The 26,166-nt window shown below is 44.8% G+C and overlaps 1 protein-coding gene and 1 long non-coding RNA gene across 14 annotated transcripts in view; one reads left to right on the forward strand and one right to left on the reverse strand.

The window, feature by feature from the left end:
- LEF1 (lymphoid enhancer binding factor 1) overlaps positions 1-25,154 on the forward strand; it is a 119,356-nt gene extending 94,202 nt beyond the window's left edge. For 5 of the 9 annotated variants that reach the window (XM_045085560.1, XM_004748105.2, XM_004748103.2 and 2 more), the window contains 4 exons: positions 1-163; positions 5,032-5,139; positions 10,664-10,712; positions 23,955-25,154. In XM_045085560.1, the coding sequence (XP_044941495.1) occupies positions 1-163; positions 5,032-5,139; positions 10,664-10,712; positions 23,955-24,034 (400 nt within the window). In that variant the 3' untranslated portion in view covers positions 24,035-25,154. Of the gene's footprint in view, positions 164-5,031; positions 5,140-10,663; positions 10,713-11,344; positions 11,386-18,821; positions 18,888-23,954 lie in introns of all 9 variants that reach the window. The other 4 variants (XM_004748106.3, XM_004748104.3, XM_013054012.2 and 1 more) reach the window with 2 other exon arrangements.
- Positions 157-23,955, reverse strand: LOC123393484. Of its 5 annotated transcripts, XR_006608272.1 has the most exons (6): positions 10,188-23,955; positions 8,096-8,163; positions 4,781-4,908; positions 4,528-4,601; positions 3,468-3,721; positions 157-1,508 (listed from the first exon to the last, which is right to left on the reverse strand). It is a non-coding gene; the product is annotated as an uncharacterized LOC123393484 (long non-coding RNA). The 5 variants fall into 5 exon arrangements; XR_006608271.1 differs by having other exon boundaries at positions 3,468-4,601; XR_006608269.1 differs by having other exon boundaries at positions 4,528-4,908.
- Positions 25,155-26,166: the final 1,012 nt, after the last annotated feature.

Raw genomic sequence — 26,166 nt, forward strand, 5'->3', positions numbered from 1 at the left:
GAAGCCTCAGCATGAACAGAGAAAGGAACAGGAGCCAAAAAGACCTCACATTAAGAAGCCTCTGAATGCTTTTATGTTATACATGAAAGAAATGAGAGCGAATGTCGTCGCTGAGTGTACCTTAAAAGAAAGCGCAGCTATCAACCAGATTCTTGGCAGAAGGGTAAGTAGTAGGGTGGGATGGAAATGTTTATGACGACCTTGGACTGTCTTCTTAAAGGTGGTCATAGAATGCATTTGTATAATCACAGCCACTTTGGGAAGTAACAGAAGATAGGATAATAATCTTTAGGGGGATTAAACGATAGAATGCATGGTTAACAATTTAGATTGTACCTAGCACATAGAAAACCTCCTGTAAATGTTAACTGTTTTCCCTGTTATCTTTTATTGGGTGTCTTTATGTGCCAGGTACTCTGGTAGGCATTAGATAATAACTGCTGAATAAAATAGATCGGGTCCTTGTCTTCATGGAGCTTAATGTCTTCTGAGAGGATACAGATGCTAGACAGATAATTACCTGGTGTATAATTAAAACTGTGAGAAATGCTGTGAATGTCAAGAGTAAGATTCTATGAGAAAGAATAATAGGGAGCTAGGGAAGTGCCCCTCTAGGAAGATGGTATTAAAGCTGAGACCTGAGTAAGGAGTAGAAATTAACCGCATGACTAGTGGTGGGAGGTGGGCCCTCCCCAGATGGAGTGATAGGTGTGTGCATTCATGTCTGAAGCAAGAAAGCACTTGGCCCACATAGGGAACTATAGGAAGGCCTTGCAGTACCAGCCACGCTTCTGGAAACACCCAGGCAAACACAGGGGGCCACCCCTCCCGAGACAGAAGTAGATCTGCTCTACTCAGAAGCTTTAAGGAAGAATTTATATGGCTCAGAGAAGTTCTTTATTCTAGAAAAATTGCTTTCTGGGTCTTAAAGTGTATATAGGTGCATGGTTTCTGCCTTGCCCCTTTTCTGTTCATTCCTTCTTTAACTCATGCCAAGATACTTTTCAGATCACCTGCTGTATAGCAGGCTCTAGGCTACAACCAGGACAGACACTCTTGAGATTTCTTTATCCATCCACCAGCCCAGAGGCTATTAAGTCTTTCCAGGAGCTTTTCTTGGGATAGAAATGGTTTTAAAATATCGGATATCTGAGGAGTGGTGGAAAAAATTGGAGTCTTTCTAATATTACATTATAATTTTAGAAATGCTTCATTTTAATTGTTGATGCTCTTCATATGTGTGTGATAGTTACTTCAGTTATGAACTCCTATATTTGTTTTTGCAACCTCTCAAGGAATTCATGATTTGTTAATGAACATTTAGGTGAGGAAGGCCTAACAGTCTTTGTAAAACTTAGATGATTGTGTTTTAGCTGTTGTTGTGGTTAATTTTTACCATGTTTGATACAAACCTAATAAATTTCAGCATTCATAATGGAAGACATGCAGAAGATTACCAGGCCATGTGAACAGATGGGGGGCAGCAAGCTTTCTTGTATTATCGATTCCTGTTGGATAGAATAAAAATGCAGTTATTTCCAATCTGCAGGACACCAGAGTTTCAGGGGTAGGGTGTGGTGGCAGATTATAGCTCTCTTGGTGCCCCATGTCAAATACTCTCCCTCCCTGTGGATTCTTAAACACGTAATAACAATAATTACAGTGATTTCCCAAGCCAGAGCATAGCAGATAAATGATTCCCATCATCTTTGAGGAACTTCACCTTAAAAGCTTAAAGGCTGATGACCATTCCCCCTGACCCTTTAAAGAAACCAGAGGGAAAGAAGGGTTGATGTTCTTTTTTCAGTTTATATAAAACTCTTAGCTTTTTTCCATTTTTGAGTTAAAGGTCCCCTGACCCTCCAGTGGGAATTATTTTCTTGCTCAAGAGAGTAGGTAGGGATATAATACAGAGGTATGCTTCCTATTTTTAATGCACGTTTCCAACAATTGCTACTTTCTCAGCTCCCATAACGATCCCCAGATCAGAGCGTGTGTCCTAAAAGATGGTTCTCATTTGGGATCTCTCTCTGTCTTTGATTTGGACACCTGTTTCTATTTATAGGTCTCTGAGATCTTTGATTAAGATCAGGTTTTCTATCCTTTTCATAACTCCCCTCTGGCAGGGTAGTCCTTGCTAGTTCTTTAAAGATCCTGCTTTAAAATCATGAAGTTTTATACACTGGCATAATTAGAATTTTTAAAATTAGAACTTAAATTCATTCTGGAACATTTTTAATTTTTGATTTTATTCATCTGTACTGTATCTCTAAAAAGAAATGTTCAGTCACATAAATTTAAGTTTTCTTCTTTGTGTTTGTAAATAATAATAGCACAAATCTTATTTTCAAAGAAGCCTTTTCAGAACTTCCAGGCTGTTAAGCAAAGTCTATTTGTTGCAAATTTATTGTCAGATTTTTTTTTTGACTCTATACATTTTCCAAATTTAAATTGGTATTTTCTCAACTTGGGAAATGCTGACAATGAAATCAGATTTTTTTTTCAATAATTCAGTTTTTTCACAAGCAAAAGAAAGATAAGTGTTTTTATTTTTAGCCCATTGTGTTTCAGAAATTCCTATAAAGAAAGATCATCTCTCTAATTTGTACTAGACTTTTTGTTTTCATTTACAAGGCTTTAATACCGTTTTACCTACTGTTTTACTCTGGTAAATGATCTTTTATTTGTGGGAAGATTTTGGGCATTAGAAATATCAGGGAACTAAGAGCAATTGAAAATTCAAGTAAATAGTTTGTGGCCTATTTTTTTCTTTTTTCTCCTTGCATTTGCTCAGTTTTGTTAGCTGGAATCGTTTTGTCAACCTAAATGTCCCATTTTAAGTAAAAAATAACCGGTGTTTGGGTAAAAGACCTAATCTCTATCTGTATTTTGAGAGATATGTTTTATAAAACTTACTCCAGGTTTTCTCAGCAAGTTACAAAGCTGCCAGAAACTATGTAAAATTATACCGATGTATGTTGCATTAGTTTAAGAGAGCTCTGACTTGTCAAATGAATAAACAAATTTATAAAAGTTATAATTTTACTTTTTTTTTCTTTTTGTCTTGTCTCTCCATTTGGTAACATTTTGCCTCTTGCCAATCAGGTTTAGCTCCAGGACTGTATAAATATTAATGATCAGTCTTTTCTTAGAAACAAAACAAAACCCCAAACAGACAATCAACGTGGATCTTTTCCACGGTGTGCAGTTTGTTTTCCACCCTGTAGGTCTCTAGTACTGGGTCAATGTTCCAGATTTAGGAAGGCCTGGGCTTGGCAGAAGCCTGGTTTAAACTCGAAGTTCCGCCCCACACATGCTTCCTTCTTAGGCTTGATTTTACTAATTGTGTTCACCCTGCCGGTACAAAGAACTCTGTCTCAGGTAACTTATTTGGGGTTTTTTTTTCCTGCCACCTCCCCAGTGTCTGCCCTCCCCCCCCACCATTTTTTAAAGGAAAAGCCAATTACCTGATTTGCCTTCGGGTTCGGACCCAAGTCCTGCTGTGTGTGTCCTGCTTCTTAACTACTTGACACTGTACTTCTAAAGCGATTGAAAAAGAAGCCATCTGTCCTATCCCAACACAGAGGCCCAGCCGTTCTGGGGTTTCTGGAGGAACTGAATCCGCTGCTGGGCCCTTGGGCACCACGCAATGGGAAGCTGGAGTGGGAGGGTGGGGTGTGGCAGAAGGTGCTCCAGTGTTCTTGAGGTCAGATCCCTGATCCTGGAACAAACACGAGGCCGGGGGTTTTCTGGAGGCATGCTGCCTAGCCCTACCCCAGGAGCCTCCTCCAGGAGCACTCTTCTCTCTCATGGCCTCTCTCTCCCTCATCTGTCCTTTCCCCACCCCAGTTCAGCCACACCTTTCTTTTCTTTGTCCTTGTTTTTTAAAACTAGGACAGGGAAATTAAAATCACTTAGGGCAGCTGAATGAGAAGGAATGCTTAGCACCATGGAGCTGAGGCTAGCCGGAGTGGGAAGCGGGAGCTGAGCCATAGTGTGCGTGCCTGCGGCGTGGGTCAGGTCTGCCCTCCCATGGCTGCACCTCCCTGCCATCCTCTCTGGCTAGCTGGTCCCCCAGTCCAGCTGGTTCTCCTGGAAGTTTGGTGCTAGGGGAGATCCTAGCACCAGAGAAGTGGGGAAAAGACTTGAAAACCATCTGCTAGGGCACCTAAAGTGAGTGGTGTGCAAACATATGCAAAGCAATGTGCACATGTAAGCTGCTTAAATTCCTGAATGGATGCCTTGCATACATAAGCTATTTTGCTGTATATGATACATAATTATGTCTGTTATCAGAAGGGAAATGGAAAGTTGGCAGGGTATCAGGCATTTCATTCTCCAGGTTAGATACTACAATCTCAGGTGCTAAATGGCAAAATAAATCTAGATAGCACTCCTTGCTTTCCAGCAGAAGGAAGCCAAACACCATAGCCGTAAGGAGCGCACGTGTGACTGGACAGTGTTGTCAGCGTCCTTCCGCTAGACTAGGTAGTATGAGGAGGGGCAATGGGATGGAGGCAGACTGACCTGAGGTCTTAGGAAGAAGGTCTCAGACTCTCTATATGACAGATGTGCATTATCCTTGTAAGGTGAAGATGCATCTGCGTGGAAAAGACATCTGGACATGATCACATTTTGCATAAATAAATGGTACTTGGTTTCAAATACCAGAATATAGTACAGACTGAAAAAGCACTAAGTCAGGTGTTGAGGTTCATCAGTGAAAGTTCTTTCTAATTTATACTGGAAAAGAGGAAGGGTGGGGGACAGATCATATTACTTTGGATATTTAATTGCCTTTGATGTGTTTCATGCGATCTGGGAGAACAGAATAGAGACCAAAGTTTGCGTTTCACTCTCGCTGCCAGACTCCCAAGTGGACTTCTGCAGCACTTGCTCTTCTGCCATCTAAAAATAAATCAGAGTTTCAGTGCTTAATATTTTCATCCTTTAATGTTTGAAACGTGAAATCTATAATATCATTGCTCTTTTGCCTACTTTGATTTGTTTTCCTTCTTCTTTTTGTTTTAGTGGCATGCCCTCTCCCGTGAAGAGCAGGCTAAATATTATGAATTAGCACGGAAGGAACGACAGCTACATATGCAGCTCTATCCAGGCTGGTCTGCAAGAGACAATTATGTAAGCTCCTTCTGCATACCAACAGTTCTCTACCTTCACTCATTCTTGCTTTCTGGGTTTGTTTGTTTGTTTTTTTTAAGATTTTATTAATTTGACAGTGAGTGAGTGAGAGAGAGAGACCTGCACAAGCAGGGGGAGCAGCAGGCAGAGGGAGTGGAAGAAGCAGGCTCCCTGCTGAGCAGGGAGCTTGAAGCAGGGAGCTTGATGCAGAGCTCGATCCCAGGACTCTAGGATCATGACCTGGGCCAAAAGCAGACACTTAATGGACTGAGCCACCCAGGCGCCTCTCTTTCTGTTATTTTTGTGATGAAAATGTGTTTTAGAGTACATTATCCCCCCCCCCCACCTCATTCACTGGGGACACATTTCAGAAACCCCAGTAGATTCCTGAAACCACCAATAGTACTGAACCTCTATGTACTATGTGTTTTCCTGTTCATATATACCTATGATAAAGTTTTTATAAAGGAGACATAGTAAGCAATTGACAATAATATAGAACAAAAACATAACAACATACTGTACTAAAAGTTATGTCAATGTAGTCTGTCTCCCTCAAAATATCTTACTGTACTGTCCTCACCTCTCCCTTGTGATGATGTGAAATGATAACATGAGACATGAAGTAAGATGACTGATGTAGGCATTGTGAAGTTGTGTTAGCCTTCTCTTGGCCTGCTGACGCCATGTTAGGAGGAGGATTGTCTGCTTCCAGACCTTGGTTGACCAGGGTCAACTGAAACTGTGGAAAGCTTTGAGCTGTCATAGCTTTTTAACCCTTTGGTTATATAATACTCTTTTAAGGCAAAACTTAATCCAAAAAATCCACTAAAATGTTGGTGAAAAATAATTTTTTAAAAAAGCCTGTAATCTCAGGGTGCCTGGATGGCGCAGTCAGTTAAGCAGCCAACTGTTGATTTTATGGTCTCAGGATCATGGGATCAAGCCCTGCCTTGGGCCCTGCACTGAGCAGAGACTCTGCTTGAGATTCTCCCTCTCCTCCATCTGCCCTATTACCCTGCTCATGTCGCTCTCTGTCTCTCTCTGTAAAAGAAATGCCCTTTTTTTTTTTTTAAGATTTTATTTATTTATCTGACAGAGATCACAAGTAGGCAGAGAGGCAGGTATAGAGGAGAAAGCAGGCTCCTTTTTCTGGGGCACCTGAGTGGCTCAGTGGGCTAAGCCTCTGCCTTCGGCTCAGGTTATGATCTCAGGGTCTTGGGATCGAGCCCCACATTGGGCTCTCTGCTCAGCATCTTCCCCCTCTCTCTCTGCCTCCCTCTCTGCCTACTTGTGATCTCTTTCTGTCAAATAAGTAAATAAAATTTTTTTTAAAAAAAGCATTTTTCTGTTTAGCATAGTGTTTCTATGTATAGATTTTAATGGCTTTATTATTTTCAATGATTGTCACAATTAACCATTTTTTCCTATTTATTAGACAACTAAATTACTATTTTTTTTTTACAATTGGAAATCTATAATGAAGCTATCTATACATAACAGGTTTTTTTTTCTGTGTTTACAGCTATTATTTCTGTAGGATAGATTCACAATAGTGGAATTGTTGAGTTAAAGGATATAAACATTATAAAGACTCTTTGATACTTACTGTCAAATTTCTTTCCAGAAGGATCTAATTCTTTTTCTTTTTAATATGTTATGTTAGTCACCAGATATTATCTAATTCTTAAGAAAGTATGTATTCAAGTGACTGTTTTGTCACAGACTAATTAAAGCTGGACTTAAAAATTTTTTTGTTTCATATTACTGTACCTTGATGTCTAGTATATGTTTTATTCAGATGGAGTAAGTATTATATTTTTTAAGTTGTACTAATTGGCCAGAAATACCCCGTTTATCAGGCCCGTTATTTTATTAATTTAGAATTTGTAGATTTTACTAATGTGGTCTTGATACAGCAAAGACTATTACTGAGAAAGTATGTTATAAATTATATATTTCAGTTTTATATTTTATTAAAGGGAATAATTTTGAATATTTAAGTTCCTAATTTAAAATTTTTGAAGATCATTTTCAGTGTTCCATGTGCACCTGGCATTAGAAAAGCCAGTTAGGACAGCCTTAATATTACGTAGAATTGTCCCTTTTCAAAAGGGTGAGGCTGAAACCATTAATATATAATTTAATGTGTGACCACTGCTGTAGATGGTCCTGTGGGGCCCCATGTCTGAGGTCAGACATCCCATATAACGGGACACCAGGACTTTTGGCACACATTTGTTTCCTGTAATGTGCTCCGACGAACGTCACCGCTGCTCGGGATCTGAAGCTTAAGCTTTGGCTACAGCTTTGCCACAGGAAGGAAGAGTCGTGGGCTTGCCACAGAGGAACAGCAGCTCCTCGGACTCTACTGAGCTCTTGTTGGGTTGTTTTAATAAGTACCATATGCCTGTTGTCAAGAACTGTCTTAAATGTTTCCTGTGATATTTTCTAATCCTTACAGTAATTTAGGGTCATGAATAGTGTTATTGCATCTTAATGCAATATGGGGGAAATGAAGGGGTCAGACAGGTTGAGTCATTAGTCCAAGGCCACGTAGTGGCTAAATTGCAGTTATACCCTGGTCTCCCTGACTCTGAAAATCTATGCAGTATTCCTTCTCCGCAGGAGACTAGCACAGTCTTTCCAGCGCCTTCTTAAGGCGACTGCTCTAATTCAAGAGTTTTCTCCCCTGAGCTGTGCTTCTGTTCTCTGGGCAACAATTAGCATCTTTCTGGACAGATTTTACCCATGGAAGAACTATGCTGTGCTGTGGATTTGTATAGATTTAGCATTGCTTGCTGCACATCTTTGAGGGAAGTTTCTGTTCTGAATCTTAGGTAAAGGATAAAATTTTAAAAAGAGATAAACACATATTCTGTCCCTCTCTCCTTTTCTCCATGTGGGGAGATGAGAAGAAAGTAGTTTTGAAAAAGCCAGTATAATGTGAATTTACCTTTAAAGATGTTCTTCTGCAGAATTTTTAAAGGAAATTGTTTGGCATAACTTGATTGTGGGATTCCCCTGGAATGAATGGAAAACCCGGCTTTGTTACATACTATTTTTATAACAATAAATATAAGCCTATTAATTACCAAGGCAAACAGAAGTCGATCAAGAGATAGTGCTTTAGCTAAAGAGATTACTTTTTTTAAGATTTTATTTATTTATGTATTTGACAGAGATCACAAGTAGGCAGAGAGGCAGGCAGAGGGGGATAGGGGGGGAAGCAGGCTCCCCGCTGAGCAGGGAGCCCGATGTGGGGCTTGATCCCAGAACCCTGGGATCGTGACCCGAGCTGAAGGCAGAGGCTTTAACCCACTGAGCCACCCAGGTGCTCCTAAAGAGATTATTCTTAAAATAGCAGCATAGGAATGGAGTCTAAACAAGATGCATGCCTTGTATCTTAGCAGTTAGTGTCCTTATCCTCATATTAAATATATCAATTTTTAATATTAAAATGCTCTATTCTGTGGCAACATAGATTTTATAACTTCAGTACTTATCATTTTTATTTTTTGTAACTTTTATAACCAAAGTTTTCATAAATCAACAGTACACATATTTTCTTAGGTGAGATCAACCAGATATTTGTATTGTTAGAGTTGTTTTTTTTTTTTTAAGATTTTTATTTATTTATTTGAGAGGGAGACAGTGAGAGAGAGCATGAGCGAGGAAAAGATCAGAGGGAGAAGCAGACTCCCCATGGAGCTGGGAGCCCAATGTGGGACTCGATCCCGGGACTCCGTGATCATGACCTGGGCTGAAGGCAGGAGTCCAACCAACTGAGCCACCCAGGCGTCCCTGTTAGAGTTTTTTAAATTTAATGCTTAATATCCCCAGTATTATATATCATTTTAATGAAGAATATTTTTATATTAACCACATGCAAATGAGTTTTTTGTAGAAGCTGACATCAGAACATCCAAACTACTTAGGTCTTTTTTGTCTGCATAAAATGTTGGTTCTCTTGAAACGGTGGTTCATACTGAGACTCTAATACAGGTCATTTCACAAAGGCACTAGTGGTCTGACACCTCAGGCCATGGTTGGGTACACTGGGCCTGCACAAAGCAGCAGAGATGTGCTGAGACCCTCAGATGGTGCTCTTTGGAGCCAAGAGCCCTGTGGGGAGGGCCTGAGGGACCCGGCCTGCTGCAGCCTCTGGAAGGGGCTGGGTTCTGACAGTGAGGGCCACCTGAGGGAGGGGTGGGGACAGACCAGACCAGGGTAGATTGGAGGTGAGCAGGGCTGACACGATTCCTGGAAGAGCTGGCACTTGACATGAGTGTTGAAGGGTAAATGGGAGCCCGGAGGAGAGAGTGAAAAGTTCCTGACACATGAAACAACCTCATAGTATCTTCTGAAAACCACAGTTCTGCCATTTGCAAGGAAAATAGGGGAAGCCCTTGAGAAGCATTCTTCTCATTCTTGCTCTGCTTCTGTCTGCTCCCCTCCTCCCAGAGTGCTTTTAATAACAGCGTTAAAGTCAACTCCATTATTTTTGATAGGCCATTTCCCAGAGGCATGAATCTCTGCTGTTTCCGAGGATAGTTTGAGTCAAGCTCCCCAAGCTTTAAAGCTTCAGTGGTCAGGCCATGGGACGTGTAGAGAAACTATCCTGAGGTGCATAAAAACACAGACTTTTATACATTCACACAGGATATGCAGTGTAATCTTACAGTTTTATGTAGTTAATGTGATTATCACAGCAGACAGAAGCTAGAACTATTGGATGTGATGTGTGTTCTGTATAGTTCTGTGAAAATACCATCCTAATCCCGGGTGGCCATTTACTGTACACAGAAACTGAATTTGTACTGTGTCTCTTCCCAATTATAATTACTTTTTAGGGGAAATTATGAAGAAAAACAGAACATTAGAATACCATAAATGGGACTTAAAGTTGTAAATCTGTGAGGGTGATTTCAAGATGTATTTAAGATTGCAGGAGTATTTGTGTTATTATGTCTATTTTAGGATACAAGGTCCAAATTTGCCAGAAGTATCTTTGAAATCACTGTTCATTTCCTCAGGTTCAGTCTTACCTTTGTGCCGCTATCCTTGATGATGTCATGCCTGTGCCATGGGGGCTAAGGGTCTTCACCTAAAATCGTGAATTTTTAATGACATGGTGGAATTGAGAGGAAGGGAGCTTTATCATGAACACTACCAGAAGTGGGTTCCGAGTGTGGCAGTTGATAACAGAACACCTCCGTAAGTGGGCTTGGCTTGAATGGGCATCTGTGGTCACAGGCCTAGGACAACACTACCGTAGTGTGTACGTGGGAGACCACTTCCATTGTCAGTTTTGATAGTAAAATATGAAGCAGGGGAGTCAAAGGTCACAAAGAGGGAAGAATTTCTCTCTTTTGCTGTTTCTAGGTGTAGATGGTCAATTAAAGAGTGAGAATGAGGCACTTCTGTCTCTTTGTTGCCTGTCTGCCTTTTGTACCGTTGTGTCCCTTCATGCCTGTGATCACAGCCCAGTCTCTAACGTGACCGTGTGTCCATCTCCTTCCAGGGTAAGAAGAAGAAGAGGAAGAGAGAGAAGCTCCAGGAATCGACGTCAGGTAGGCATACCATGTGACCTCCCAGCCCGCTCTCCTGCGTGCAACAAACACCTTCTAAAGCAGTCTGTATCTTCTGCACCTGTAACCCGTGGTTTTCTAAACTCTGCTTTCCTTCCTGATAGTCTTTAAAAATGTCTAAAAGACCTTTCTTTTAAATGTGACTGTGTGAAGGTACGTCTGAGCGCTCCTTCCCCAAACCCTGTCCCCAGAATCCTGGTTGTTGACTGCAGTAGCCTGTGTCTCGTTGTTGCTGTCGTTGTCTCTGTCCTGACACTTCTGCTGAGCTTCTGTCTCCACAGCCCCTCACAGTGACAGCATCTGTTCTGATTTTGTAGTACACTACTTTATGTGTCCCTGAGAATCTTTTCTGTGGTTTGGGTTTTCTGAAATTACAAAACATGACAACAGTTTCCTGGACGTTAATTCAAGGCATCAACCAGTGAGGTCCTGTTTATTACTTTTTCTTTCGTTAAAAGGCAGGCCACTACTTGTACTGCACAAATAAAAACGGCTGGTATAAGAACCACAAAAAGTAAAGCAAATGAGTCCACATGATGTTGTAGCTACTACGTATTTGGAATGTACAAAAAACCGCTTCAATAAAAATTTGTTAAAGACACAATTTTCTGCAGGTACAGGTCCAAGAATGACAGCTGCCTACATCTGAAACATGGTAAGAATGATTCTCTGGTCCTCCTGCTGACGTTAGTTATAAACAAAGGCAACTTGCTTGTGAACCTCCTTGCTCGCGCTGATGCATTCAACACTGCTCCTTTAAAAAGGAAACTCCATCAAAATCCAATTAGTGCTTTTAAAAAATCGGATGGTTTTTATACCGGCTATTTTTTTGTAATATAGTGTGTGTTTCTCTTTTCTTTTCTTCCTTCCCCTCTTGCCCCTTTAATCTTTCTTCTTTCCCTTTCCCCTAACTCTTCTCAGCTGTTCCTTACTCACCAATGGCAAATCTGCCTGCGGAAGGACAAAAAACAACAAAACCACCAAGGCCTCTTACTTACTCTGCAAGCCCAGGGCTGTGTGTGAGGCGCCCAGACCCATTCCAGCCCAGGACTCAGAAGGGCTTGCTCTAGAGACTTCTTTTCAGTGGAAATGATATGTAGATACTTAAAAGTAATCTACTTCTAGTGAGAAAGAGGAGCTTTATGTACTTTTTCTATTATTTAAAAATATGGCATGGAGACTTGATTAACTGTATTCTGCAATCAGGCTCTTTTCTTTACTGGTGAGCATTGCTGGATCCCAGTCAAGTATTCATAGGTGATGTTTAGTTGTTTTTGTTTTACTGTAGTGACCGTATTTTTGACCAACTGGCCACCAGCCCTGGTGGGAACCTGGCTTTGTAAGTTGACTTAGTTATGCTGAGCTTTGAATTCATATACATTGACATGTTTTCCAGTGACAACCTGCTCCCTAAGGAGCTACCTTCAGTTCTGCTCCCTCTCCAGCTGCCCACATCGAGGTTCCGTCGGGTCTGTCCTCATGGCCTGTGTTGGTTGAGTCCTTCCTCTCATCATGGCCCCCGCCCCCACTTTACTGTCTCTCTGGATTACTGGAATAGCCTTTGGATAATTTTCCCACCTCCAGCTACTTTTCTGCCAATCCAGCCTCCATGTTGCTCCAAGAGGGATTTGCTAAAACACAGTGCTTTTTATTGTCTGGAAGATAAAGTGCAAACCAGCTAGTGTGGTTCTTTCTACCTGTACCCTCTCTTGGCCTCTCCCTTTGGTCTCTCTTCCTCGCCTCCATCCTAGCCATCAAGAGTCCTGGGCTCAGTCCAAACAAGATTATTAGCAGTTCCCCTCACATACCGCCGCTGCCGCACATGCTGTCCCTTGATTGCAAAGCTCCCTTCCTCTTCCGAGGAAGGAAGGGTGGGTATGCAGTGTTTATGAGAAGAGACCTTCAGATCATTGGGTTCTTGGCTAGAACCACATGACCCCCACTTAATATTTTAGAACTCCATTTTGGTGCTGAAATTTCAATGGACTTTCCCAGAGAAGCTTATTGACATTTTGGTACCAGATAGATAGGAATTTCCAATCAGCTGTTTGCCTGGGTCGTCTCCTCGAGCTATTTATTCACTGTCCACTTTTCTCAACTGTGAAATGGGAGTAATACCCACCGCCAGTGGTTGTTCATGTACCTTATATGCCTGCCTTCTTCCCTCCATCGCTCACTGAGACCTAACCCAGTTGCCCTCTCCTCTGTGAAACGTTCCTGATCTTGAGTCCGATTCCCCAGGTTCTTCAAAATGCCATCATTGTAGTTTTATGATATCAAAACTCTTCTAAGCTGAGGGGTAGCCTTTTCTCTGAAAAGAGGATCTTCCCTTCATACAGATGACCAAGTAAGATACCTGAAAACTGGTATCACAGACGATATCCATGTTTAAAAAAAAGAGAATGCAAAAATCAAATGCAAAAAGCATGTGTACATACTTGCTACTAGAATTACCTCTACTATGACACAGGGCCTGCAACTGTCCCCTCTGGGTCCCTAATGACCCAGCTGGGAAGCCAGATCAGAAAAGGTCCTCCATTAATAGCCACTAAATGGAATTAAAGAATGTTGTCCTTTTAATTACTGAACACTTAGGTATGGGCAGCAGCCGTTCCATGCTCTGCTTCTCAGTGGACAACCCTCCCAAGTACAGTGTCCTGAGGACCTACGGTCACTCCAAAATCTTTAACACTATTTCTGTCAAAAATCATGCAGAAACAGGTTTCTATACAGTTTGGTATTTGGTTTTGTGTCCTTAATCAACATTATGTAGTATTTTAGACAAGATTAGGCAAAGTGTATTTTGTCCTAGTGTATCTCAGACATCTTGTAATGTCACAGCTGTCACTGTGCTTTCTTGTCACTTATTTTTTTCTAGAAGTGAAGGTGCTCCTTCTACCCTATCCCAGAAAGACAAAGTGCCTCCCCTGTGTACCCACCTCTGCCCCAGTCTCAGCAGCTGCTTTGGCTTGCTGGTGTCCTTCACGTTATCAGAGTCTGTAGTGTTGTTCTTGTTGCCGTTGCTGGGCTGATCCTGCAGCTTTTGAAGCCACTGGCCTCCTTTCAGAGAGCAGCACTGCCAGCCAGTTGATAAGAACTGCAGGGAGGAGCTCCTGATTTGCATTCATAAAAATTGTAGTAAATTAAGAATGATACTGTTCCTGCCATCACCACTCCCCTTTGTTCTGGGAATTCAGAAACTTCTGTACGTAAGGTAGTTGACTTGTTTCCTCAGTGGTCAGCACTTAGCGAGCTGGTTAGCGAGTGGTTACGAGCACCTCTAACAGATGCCAGACAGCGTCGTAAGACCTGGAAGATAGTGCTGAGCGAGGCTCTCGCAGTGCTTACGTGGCTGAGGGCAGTTACTGCATTAACAGGACAGTATGAGCGCGGTCATAAAAATAAAACAGGGACTGACTAGGGGGTCTGCTTTAGGTGGGGTGGTCAGGAAAGGCTCTTCTGAGAAGGTGATAGCTGGTTATCCCTGAAAAATGGAGGGTATTGTGTGTGTGATTCTGGAATAGAGCAGTGGCAGAGAAATGAAAGACGTGGGGAGCCGAACATTGCTCTGTGGAAAGGGCTTAGACTGGGAAGAGGCCACCCAGGCTCTGGAATGCCCCTCCTACCCTCCCCAACCATGTGAGGCCTGGGGGTAAGTCCTTAAAAGCCGGGAGACCTGGGTTCCTCCCTGGGTCCTGAGGCCTCTGGGCTTCCAGCTATCCGGGGCCTCCCAGCTGCCAGATCTGTTTAGCTCTGCCATGGTCTGCACTGCCTCCCAGTGTCGTCGAAGTGACTTGGGTCTCTTGTATTTACTGATTTGTAGTCCTTGTTCTCTGAGTGGTTCTGTCAAAGTAGCAGTCTGATCTGGAAAATGACATGTAGACAGTGTGGCTGTTTTTCAGTTCTGTGTAGGTTACCTCCTGCCTTCCTGCCTCCGCGCCTCAGAAACACTCCCTCTAGTTTGGGGGTTGGATTCCCCACTAACGTGAGCCTCTGGAGCCTCGTTTGCCAGACTACAGCCACACAAGTGCTGGCTTCCCAGTCGGAACAAGCAAAGCCCAGATCAGATGTTCGATTAGAGCTAATCCTGCCAACAATGGGGAGTTAAATCTCCCAAGACTGGTTTTGGGTCTGGAGGGAAGGTGCTGAGCATTAGCTAAGTCTCCTCCTCCGTGAGGCAGAGCTGCTGGAACCTCATGCCCAGGAGGGGAACATCCTGTGACTTCGACATGCAGAGATTTTGTGAGAGGGTTTCTTTATCTAGCTACACAATGAAACTTAACATTATCTTGCTGTCCTGTTGCATTAGCTCTTTGAGCTCAGGTGGCCACGCGTGTCTCACCAAGGCTAGAGAATTCCCATTCTTCTGAACTAGTGCAGGACTAGTTACAGTAAGGAAAATACCCCCCACTTAATACGGAAAGGCTCTCCTCAGTGAACAGAAACACACTCCCCAAAACTTGCATTTCTCTTCTTACAAGATACATATTTCATCTGATGCTTTCATTTTCTGGTGGGAAATATCACTGCAGGTGCCCCATTGCGGGCCGACGTAGAGACTAGCCCGTGAGCAGTTCCTCATACACCCAGCGTGTCCCTGTATTTCCATGTGTTTCTACTTCCAGGCTTTATAAACACACCCACTCTGGTGAAATCCAGTTGAAACAAATGAGTATCAACCGAGTCTCAGTGCTCTTCAACAACTTTTAGGATAATTGGAAATGGGCTCCATGAATGACATTCTTCCAGGTTAGAGGTTAGACATTCCCAAGCTGTGTAGTTTTTCAAAAAAGCCAGATTCATCCTTAGCTTTTAGGAGTAACTTGTCACTTGTCGGAATGCTGGAAGCCCAGCGCCCTGGGGAAGGAGTCTGCACACATTCTCTGTGTGCACCTGGAAGGCCACTATTGTAAATGCTATCACTTCTTCGTTCTTCAGACATCGCGAGGACCACTGGCAAGGCAGGGACTGCACCAGGCAGTGGGGATACTTGCTAAATGGACTCTTTCCATGGACTCTTCCTGGAGGAGCTTTTAATTTAAGAAGGTGAAGACCTAAAAATAAGTAATTATAAAAACATTTTATGCTATAAAGGAGAGGGATGCCTTATGCTAAAATAGAATAAGAAGTATCTAAATCAGAGTGAGTCAAGGAAGGCTTCCTGGAGTAAGTAACCATTGAGCTGTCTGGTCATGAGGGGAATTCTTGGGTTTGACAGAACAGTGATCGCGTTGCTGGGAGTTTCCAGTGTTTCCATACAAGTTTATTTGGAGAATGTAACATCTCAAGCATTTGTCGGAAGTCCAAGATCCTCATCAAATACTGAACTTCCCTTTCTTCCTGACTTAATCAAGATTCCTAAGGAGTTAAAGAAGCAAAGAATTTGCATTTTTGAAAAGGCTGGAGAGAACTATCACTCCCAAGTTTACCAACTTAAAAACCTAAATGGCTTATTAACATTTACTTTAACAAAACAAATACAAACATCCCATCTTAAAATCACATAGACTGAAAAGACATTTTTTTTATGATACCTCAGCATACTTGATTATATAACATCAGTGAGCTAGCTGAAGAGAAAGAACCAGCTATCTAGAATAGAAACACACAGAGATACACACAGGCACCCATATGTAAACATACTTGCAAAAACATAGCTTTTTGACTTTGGTGTAATCTCTACCTTGCATAATTGACAAACTGAGAAAACTCTGTTTCTTACTTCCGCCTTATATCCCTGGGGCCAAGAGGTGTGTGGAAGAGGTAATTTCTAGTGCCATAGACAATATAGCAGTTGACTGTGCAGCGCTTGGATTTACGTCTTCTAAAAACTCTAACTTTCCATTGGTGGGTGATGTTGGGGAGCCTGGTGAGCTGTTAATGGAGGCCTGGGGACCTGGGGCCGCAGGGGCTTACCCAGCCTCCCTACAGAGCTCAGCGTGGGGCTGGAGGCCCCTTCAGGACTGGCCATGGGGCTGAGGCCTGAAGAAGGTCTTCCAGAGCCTGTGCCTTCCTGGAGTCGGGGAGCGGTCTGTGTTTAGTGGTCTCGTTGAGAAAAAGTTTTTGATGCTTGTCCTGGTGAGTTTGCCCCTTCTGCCTCATCTTTGCTCTGAGTTCTGTGCCCCAAGAGCAGATATAGTCATTAGGAATCAGTAAGCCTCCAGGAATTTTTCTGGTTGACCCGTCAGTTAGAAAGCAAAGCCAAGCCCTTACAAAATAAGAAGGTCAGAAACAGAGGAATCTTAGCCTCGTCCAGTTTCAAAGTAAAAATTAAGGCTTTGAAAATGGGAAAGTGAAAAAAATGACACCCTGCCTTCCATTTTTGATCTTTTTGTCACGTGCTTGGCAGTAAGTCTGTTAAGCACTTAGAATTGTCACTGAACAAGCAGGAGACGTGCTGGGGCTCTGAGGAAGTTAGCCAAAGGCCTGGAGTCGAAGGGCCATCAGATGGAGAGGACCCCTGTGGACAGAGCAGCAGCGGCAGACATGGCTGTGCTGCCTCCATCGGGCACCAGGGGCTACCCTGCTCACGTGGGCCCAGTGCTCCCCTGCAGTAGGCCCGGCCTGGCAAGGGGCAGCAGGCAAGAGCAGAGAGGAGCCTCCTGCCTGGGATCTTGCCAAGTGGCTGCTGGTATGACATTTGATGTGGCATCTGTCATGTCACGGTTGGCAGGCTGCTCTCCTAGAAGATGGAGATCTTGGCGGGCTGGAGAGGCTCCCGAATGACGCCTTCTCTGTCTGAGGCAGCAGCCTTCTTGTGACTTCCTTCCTTATATGTTTGTCTACAAATTCCTGCTAAACTTGTCACAAGTTCGTAGAAACCTTGTAGAGGAGTCACAAGGCAATGACACTTGATTACGATGTCTCTTACTAGGAACTCTGTAATAATAACATTCAGGAAGGAAAATCCAGACGTTTGGCAGGAGGGGCAGGCTTGAGCACACTGTCCTGAAGGGAGAGATGGCCGCATCATGACACTGTGTGGCTGGACTCTGCTGTGTTGAATGTAGGTTTTCCAATTCTGACCATTCTCTAGGACACTTTATACTGACTCATATGATGGAAGCCTTTGATGGCAAGAAGAGACAGTCCATGCTGGAATAAGGAGAATGGGGAAGTCCACTGCAAGGATGCAGGAGCATCTTGTGGGAGCCAAGACAGCAGTGCATGTGGCCCAGGGAGAGGACTAGAGGAGGGCCTGTTCTTACATCTGTCCCCCAGAACTGCTTCCTCCTCCCTTCTGTAGATTGACTTCCTCAGTTCTTTGATCCACATTTCCAGAACTCCCAAGCTTTCACATTGTTCGCATCTGTGTCCCAAAGAGATGATTCCAATTCCAGGGGAGGGACTCCGCTAAGCCCAGCGTGGGTCACACTTCGGCCTTAACCTATCATCAGCTGTAGCCACAGGGGAGGGTCACGTTGGAGCACATCGTTCTCATCACGGCTGTACTGGAGTTGGGATAGTCCAGAGGGGAGTTAGGCAGCAACCCCACATGTGTCTCCTACCGCTCACTGGGAAGCAGCTGGCTGGGGTCTGCCAGAGCAGCAGACAGGGTGATCGTCTCTCGCCAACCCTGCCCAAGTGAAGGCACAGGTGAGAGCTTTTAGAAATCTCTCCTGTGCTGCAGCATCCTTTCTGTCTCCTCTCCCCTCTTTCATGGTCAGGAGAGCTAGAATCGTGTTGAAGTTGCCTGGGGAAACAAACAGGGAACGGGACCCTCGGCTACCAAGGTTGGTCACATGCCATTAGCAAATAATGCCTTTAAACCCTCTTGAGACCTGGAATATTTAGTATTATTCATGAAAGAGCGTGCAATTGAATTAAGATCAATGCACTTAAGAATAGTTTATAGAACAAGAAAATTATTTTGGACAAATTTGGTTTAAAAAGAATGGTTTTCTCAATGAGCCATCTGGAACTGTTGAAGAAATGAGCCTTCTGGGTAATGGTTTCCCAGAGAACTCTGGGTTTACTACTTTAAGTATGAAAACATGTAATTTGTTTAACTCTTGAGTGCAACCTCAATCTCTTTCAACAGAGTACATGAAAATTAAGTATTTCTTAATACTCTCTGCTGTTATTTTACAGAGCACGTAGTGTATGCTAACAAGGAATGGGTGCTGTTTGCCACTGTGCTAAGTGATCGCAAGTAAGGTGGGATTTTAAGAAATCTGCTCTTCATAATTTACACGTCTTAGTCATCGGGGACTCTGTGGTCCCCTACAGTAATAGGTTCCTCTGGTCTGTTGTGTAGATTCAGGAACAAGGAAAAGAAGCTTATTTGAATGATTTGTGAGTTAAAAGTAGATGGGCTCTGAGTTGGGATGTGGAGGTCCCTCTTGCAAGGAAAGGTAAAGTGTGCTGGGTTTGTGTCTGAATTTTGCGATAGCACCGTGACAGCTTGAGGCTTTTTTTTTTTTTTTGCTTGCTTTCCTCAACTGTCTTCTTTAGGACTGAAGCTGCCAGCTAACTGAGATCCGTATGAGTGAGGGGGACCCTGCTTTACAACATCCGTGAGCTTGGTTCTTTTTGGCAGAAAGAGTGAAAAATGAGAGCATTTCAGTGGGACAATACTGCTCACCTTTTCACTTAAGTTTTAATTCGTACTAACCTGACACTTTCTAAAATTTTAGGTCTGTTCTTTGAGAATATAACAAATTTTTGCTGCCCTTTTGGGATTACTTTTCTCAATTATTGTGTTGCTGGAGATATTTTATATTTCCTAAGAGACATTTTACAGAACTCTTCTACCGGTCTTAATTCTCCACCCGAAGTTCTATAAATAGTATGAATCTTGCATATTACCTCAAACATGTTGAGGTTGGGAGCCTCAGGAATAGAACAGACATTTCTGGACCACATTCTGTGTCCCGGATGCTCTGAGAGATGCCCCTGCTTGGGGTCCCTCGTGCCGTCTTGGGCCAGCCCTGGGCAGGGGAGACCTCAGGCCTGCAGGCTGGTGAGCAAACCCCAGGAATAGGAGCAGGGCCCCGCGACCACCGTGCACCAGGGTCAGGCTCCAGCCTGGGTTGGTCGGTCTCTTCCCCCCTGTCTGCACCTGCTGCAGTAACGAACCTTTATTATGTCCTGCAGATGCCAAACACTTGCCCGCCCACCGTACACACGACCTCCTTCATGAAGGGGGAGCTTACTGTTTCCATTTTGCAGATAAGGAAACTGATAGGTTCTGGTAACTTACCTGAGATGATGGGGTAGTACGCTGTAGCCAGTGTTCAGACCCAGCCCAGAGCTGTCCTCAGAGCTCTGCCCAAAGCCCACAGCACACTGGTGCCTCCCCAGGCCCCTGTGCCAAGACACCTGAGTACCTGCACACACTCACAGGTGTTTAACAGGGAAATCTGGGTCTGAAAAGGAAAAAAAAACAAGGATGTGCTGATTCTGTTGCTTCATGTTTAGAAGGTGAAGTTAGCATCTTTGGTGGGGAGACGTACAGAAAAATGTGAATTGGATAAAGAAGTTGGAGGTGGGAGCATAAGGTGGGTCTACCTAGTTACTGTCTTCCTCAAGCACTTCAATTTATAGAACTCGAAGTTTTGAGGCTCTCTTATTCCACCCTTTATTCGAGAAGTTCTCTGTATTGTTTCCAGAAGCAGCAAGGCTCTGGAGGACCTGCCCTGGGAGGCACAGCCCCCTGATGTGATCTGTGTGCCCACAGAGCAGGTGCAACAGAAACCGGTCGCAGCAGCTAGAGATCTCCCCCCCCCCCCGAGAAGTTAGTAATGGTCCTGGGCCTGCCTCAGGGTCTTCTCAACACTGCAAAGTCTGCTTTCGCTGACGCTCACTTTGAATAACCCGTGGGGGTGGGGAGAGTGGTAACTGCATGCATCCAGTGCCCCTGCCTCTGTCTGTAGAACATGGACCCAAGCACAGGCCCAAAGACACATCCTCACGCTGCTCCCTTCCTCCCACCCCTTCCAACCAGTCCTGGGGATCCGCCCGCATCTGAGCCTGTGGCTAGCCGACTGGCTGGTCTCCCCGGCTGGGACTCCGCTGACCTCAGCAGCAGAAAGGAGATCCGTGCCGCCTTCCTCACCGTGTATGATCATTTTTCCCTTTTTCCAAAATCCGAGCAGTGTTCATCTACAAGGAGCTGGAGTTGGTTTTTATAGGTTACACTTTCCATCTTAGAGGAGAATTTAAATTTCAGAGTTAACGTCTTATGCCCTTTGTTCTCGGTAGCATCCTGCTTTCCAGCAGGCCGTAACGTCTTGGGCTGGGCAGTGAGCTCAATGCACACCACCTCCACCGTGCTGTGGACTGGGAACAGACGGGTGGGTGGAAGGTAGGCAGGAGAGAAAAAGAAAGTGAATGATAATTTAGCTCCAAGATATGGTGCAGAAGCTATATATTTAGGGCTCAAGAACAAATGCTGCCACCCAGAGGTTGGGTGACCTTAGGTCAGTTTGTTCAACCTCACACAGCACCCCATTTCCTGATTTGTAAATGGGCAAGAATTCAGGGAGCCATTGTGATGACAGGACACTGTGCATACCAGGTATGTGTCCTGGTGTCTGGCGCATCAGGACTCACCGGACATGGTTTTCCTTCCTTCTCCCTCACCAGCATGCACACAAGGCCACCCCTAAGTCACAAGGAAAGCCATGAGGCTGTGACCCCCATGGGCCCAGGAGGCCTGGGTTCTCTCCAGGGTCCCCTTGGACCGATCATTTAATGACCACGTGCCTCAGTGTCCTCCGCGATGCCAGGGCGGGTCACGCTGGGTCCTGTGGCAGCCTGCTCTAGCCCTCTGTGCCACTCTCCTTCAGAGACATGGCATTGCACAACAGGAGAGTTCATGTCCTGAAATAACAGGTTTCTGTCAGTTTGCCCCTGGGCCAGGCACCAGGACTTAGGCAGTTGGCGCGAGGTGTGAGGCATGCTGCTCTAAGGCAGTTTTTGCAATTAAAATCTGCCTCTGTTCACCTCTTCTCTCTGCTACTCTCCCCTCGAATTTCAGGTAATAACTAAGTTCTTCCTCTTTACTAATAACATTTGGGAGGGGGGAGAAGGATCTGTAGTTCCAGCCCATCTTTTTGGGATCCTCGGCATTTCTGAACAAGGAAATGATATCACCTGAGTCATGGGGCTGGGGGCCGGTCTTCCCCTGTGGTTCCTACAGGCCAGCTCTGCTGCCCCCAGCTTGGCCCCGAAAGCTTGAGCTGACCCTCCTCTAGTCCACCTCATCCTTACAAAAGGGCCTGTTTCCTTGGCCCCTGCTGCAGGAGGACAGCCTGGGGCAGAGGGCTGGGCTGTGGACCCCAAGGAGCGGGCTGGTGAAGCACTCATCTTCCAACAGCTCCTCACGTTGGAGCGTACAGAGAAGGAAACTCCCGTCTTTCCCTGCTTTTGCATCGAGGCCTGGACATTGCTAAAGCCTAGGAGTTAGTGCTGTTTATTGCCCAGAAATCGAGCTACTCGGGCAGTCTTCCTTAGCTGCCCCTTGACCACTCGGGCTCTCCCCATTTGAGTTCCAGGTTCCATTTGGTTGGTGGCCTCTTTTTGTCAAGATTGGAGTTTGGGCCAGGAGACTTCACAGGTTTTAGCTGGCCAGTGGGGGTAGGTGGCAGAGGGGGCTGTCGTGTGCCGTCTCCAAACCCTCGAGGACTGGCCCGCCAAGGGACACCGGCCGAGCCCAAGCCTTAACATCTGTACGATGGGCTCTGCTGCGCCGCCTTTGAAGCGGGAGCGTAATTGCCAGCTTTGATGACACCGACTTCACTGGTGGGTTGGGCTGCGCTGGGGCTCGCCTGGCCCGGCCCAGCCACAGCCCCCCACTGAAGCCTTAGATGTGGGAAGTCTCCAGTCTCCGGAGCCTCATGCCTGTGGTTTCTTGAAAAGAATCTTGATTTGACCTGTTTTATATCTATAGAGCAACTCTGTAAGGCCCCCGTGTCTCCCCTTCAGAGGTAAGACTTGGTCTGCCCCGATGGTCCTGCATCTTAAAGAAGCAACCACATTTGGTCGGTCTTGTTTGACAGCAAAGACAAATTCTTGGCCAATTTATTTTAGTACTAGTTATTAAGAGGATCAGTAAGAGGACACTGAAATAATGAAATAACAGTGGGAAGTTAGGAGGCTGTAGAAAGAAACGGCTTTATTAGGAGATGTTGAGATTCTTCCCAGGGAAGCACATGGCCACTCTGGACAGCCCAGTTTGTCTTAGTAATCATGCGAGTGTGCTCAGCTCCAGAAAGGGAGAGGGTAAGGCCCTGCGGATGAGGCGGGTAGGGGAAGACCAGGATGGCATGGGGGACTGGAAGTGTGCAGTGCTGCCCCAGACAGTGCGGCCTCCTTGAGCGGGGGCTGGGAGGCGGGCACGGTCCTCAGCCTGAGGCTGGGGCCGGACTGGATCCCGGCAGAGGGACATCCCGTCTCCTTCAGCATGCAGTCCGTTCTGATCACCTCACTTGGCCCCAGCAGCTGGCGGCTCAGCTGCCTAGCCCAGGCCTGTGAGGCCGTTTCTCATCTGGAAAGGTTTGGCAGTGTGAGCCAAACCTTTGAAAATCTGTGCTGCAAAAGCACATGTGAATAGGGGTCTGCGGACTGCCTTCCCCGTGGGTCCAGGCTTTACTCCTTTATCCTTGGAAAGGTAGGGTCCTTCCTGACTCTTTGATTCTCCTGTGTGCAGGCTCTGTACCCTGCTGAAATTTCAGACCCGATAGGGCTATAGTAGGTGCTGGCCTGCTAAACAGGGAAAGGCTAGCTCGACAGGAGAATGGGAACTGGAATAGGCATTGCAGGCCTCTACAGTCCCCAGCATTCTGTGGCTGATTTGCTCCTGTTTTGTGAATTTCAGTAGCAGCCTACGTACATAGATCACTTCTTCACAGTTTTCATCCGTCCTCTTGAGGGACAGTGTTGACAGTAGTTGCATTAATGATAAGAGCAGCTCCCAATGGAGCTGGAGTGCCAATGGCCCTAACACTGCTCAGCCGGCCAGGGGTTCCGTCATTCCATGTCCCCGTGCACACAGGCACACGCGTGTGGAACCAAAGCAAAGTCTCTGTTAAGTAAGATTTACCCTCTAACGTAGTCCGAGGACTTAGGGCTACCATAGGGCTAGCCATTTTAGCCATCACCCAAGTCAACAAAGTGGACTAACTCTTAAGTGCAGAGATCTTAAGACATGTACTGTATACCACAGAGGCCAAAGGCCTGTGCACATGCACACTAACAGCTTCTCATTTGTTCCTTCTTGAGGTGGAAAACGAAGCTCATTCCCAACGTGCAAGGCCAAGGCAGCGACCCCGGGACCTCTGCTGGAGATGGAAGCTTGTTGAAAACTCAGACTGTCTCCAGGGCTTGTCCAGTCGACCCCAGTGGAGAATTAACACCACCTTCACCCTGAGGTCAATGCTAGAGACGCTGTTCCATAAAGACAATCACTGCCAAACCCCCTTTCATCTTCTGCAAGAGCCAAGTTCCAAAATAAAGTGTAAAGGTTTCCTAAACGAGAAGTACAGAGCCCCCGAGAAGGCTAGCAGGCCGAGCAGCTGCCCCCTCCTCTCCGCGTGCACTTCCCAGAGCGTCTTGCGTCCATACCTATAACCTTTTGGCAAGGACAGTAACTTGGCTACATCCGCCTGCCAGGAGCGACTGGGGCCGGCAGCCAGCACATCCATCACCAGTGTCCCGGTGGGGGACCTTGTGGAAGAGTTCCCTCTTTGTTTCCGTCTTCATTTCCCCCATCCTCCTTTTTCCTAAAGCTTTTATTTAACAGTGCAAAAGGATCGATCTTGTGTTTGCTTTTTTTTTTTTAACTTGAATTTTTAAAAAATTTTTCACTTTTTAGTTTAAACTTTCTTGTTGTATATTTTGCTAGCTATGAGCTTTTGAGTAAAATTCAAAGATCTGGAAAAGTCTGAAATAAAAAATGAAAAGAAGCCGCCCTTTTCTGAGCGGTATCTTGTCAGACAAGTGGATTCTCTGTGAATTACTTGTAACAGTGGCTTCTCCGTCCTTGTGAGGTGTTTGATAGAGCTAAGTCCACGGAACAGCCAAACCCACCCTGTCAGTAGCAGTGGGCAGTCCTAGTCCATTTTCTTTTTCTTCTGATCACCTTTGTTTAATGGTAAACCTTAACTGATACTTTGAGCAGGCCGGTTTGCAGTGAATTTTCATTTCTTTCCTTTTCACCCCCTTGTTGTAAAAAGCCCAGCACTTGAATTGTTATTACTTTAAATGTTCTGTATTTGTATCTGTTTTTATTAGCCAATTAGTGGGATTTTATGCCAGTTGTTAAAATGAGCATTGATGTACCCTTTTTTTTTTTTTTTTTTTTTTTAAATAACAAGGCACAGCCTTTGCCCCAAACTGCCATCTAACGTTTGTCATTCCAGTTTGAGTTAACGTGCTGAGCATTTTTTAAAAGAAGCTTTGTAATAAAACATTTTAAAACAACGTGTCCTTTCCTTTAAGAGTGAAGTTCCTTGACCCTCCAGAGCTGGTGGTGATGAACCGAGTCTGCGGGCCAGGCCCAAGCTGACTCTTCCACACCCGAGGCGTGCCGCCATGCAGCCTTCTCCAGTGGCAGCCCGGCCCCTGCTGTGGGAAGGCACCTTCCCCTTTCTCCAGGACACGCAGTCCTCACAGGTATAGACCTAGAAAGGGGCCAGTGGAAAGAAGATGGCCACCAGGATGCAGACAGGAGTGAGTTTCTTCTGCTCTGAATACCACAAACCAGCCTCATGGGCTCCAGCCGTCGGCAAGTGTGCAGGTCATTTTCCATCATCAGAGCTCATCTGTTCTCAAAACGGGGCTCCCCAAAGCAAGGGGTCCTATGCTGAAGATAGGTTTTAACTCCCACTGATCTCCCAAAAATCAACATTATCCCAGTTTTCAGTTTCTATTCCGTAATTTTCTCTTAAGCTTTTATTAGGCTAGCATATAAATCAGTAGCTGACTTAGCAAAAACCATATTTAAAGTTTAAAACCAGTATCTTACGGGTTGCCATATCTTGAACTAGTTTGAGAACCACCGATACCCCAGTCTAACTTAAATCTCTTGCTGAAAGGGTCGTCAGTTTCCCTTTCCCAGGCTCCGGTACAGCTGGGGAACAGGTGGCAGCCACACTTGTACTAACCCTCCACGGACTGTACTTGAAGATTGCCATGAAATCACCTCTCCAATTTCTCTTCTCCAGGCTAAGTGATCCCAACTCCTTGAACCTTTCATCATCAGTCCTTTAATCATTTTCGTTACTATCCTCTGGAACCTCTCCAGTTCCTCATCATTTAGTCCTGAACGTGAACCAGAGGAAACTCCATTATGTTCAGGAGACCTACTTGTTAGAAAGGTTTCATATTCATTTTTGAAAATCATCTGACTCTTCTTAATAACACGAACCAAACAGTCTAATGCTGCCATTCAAGCTCCTTATGGGAGTTAACTAGAAAATCTAAACAAAATGGT

Source organism: Mustela putorius, unplaced genomic scaffold, assembly GCF_011764305.1.
Source record: "Mustela putorius furo isolate JIRA1106 unplaced genomic scaffold, ASM1176430v1.1 tig00000868_pilon_pilon_pilon, whole genome shotgun sequence".
NCBI classification, from domain to species: domain Eukaryota; kingdom Metazoa; phylum Chordata; class Mammalia; order Carnivora; family Mustelidae; genus Mustela; species Mustela putorius.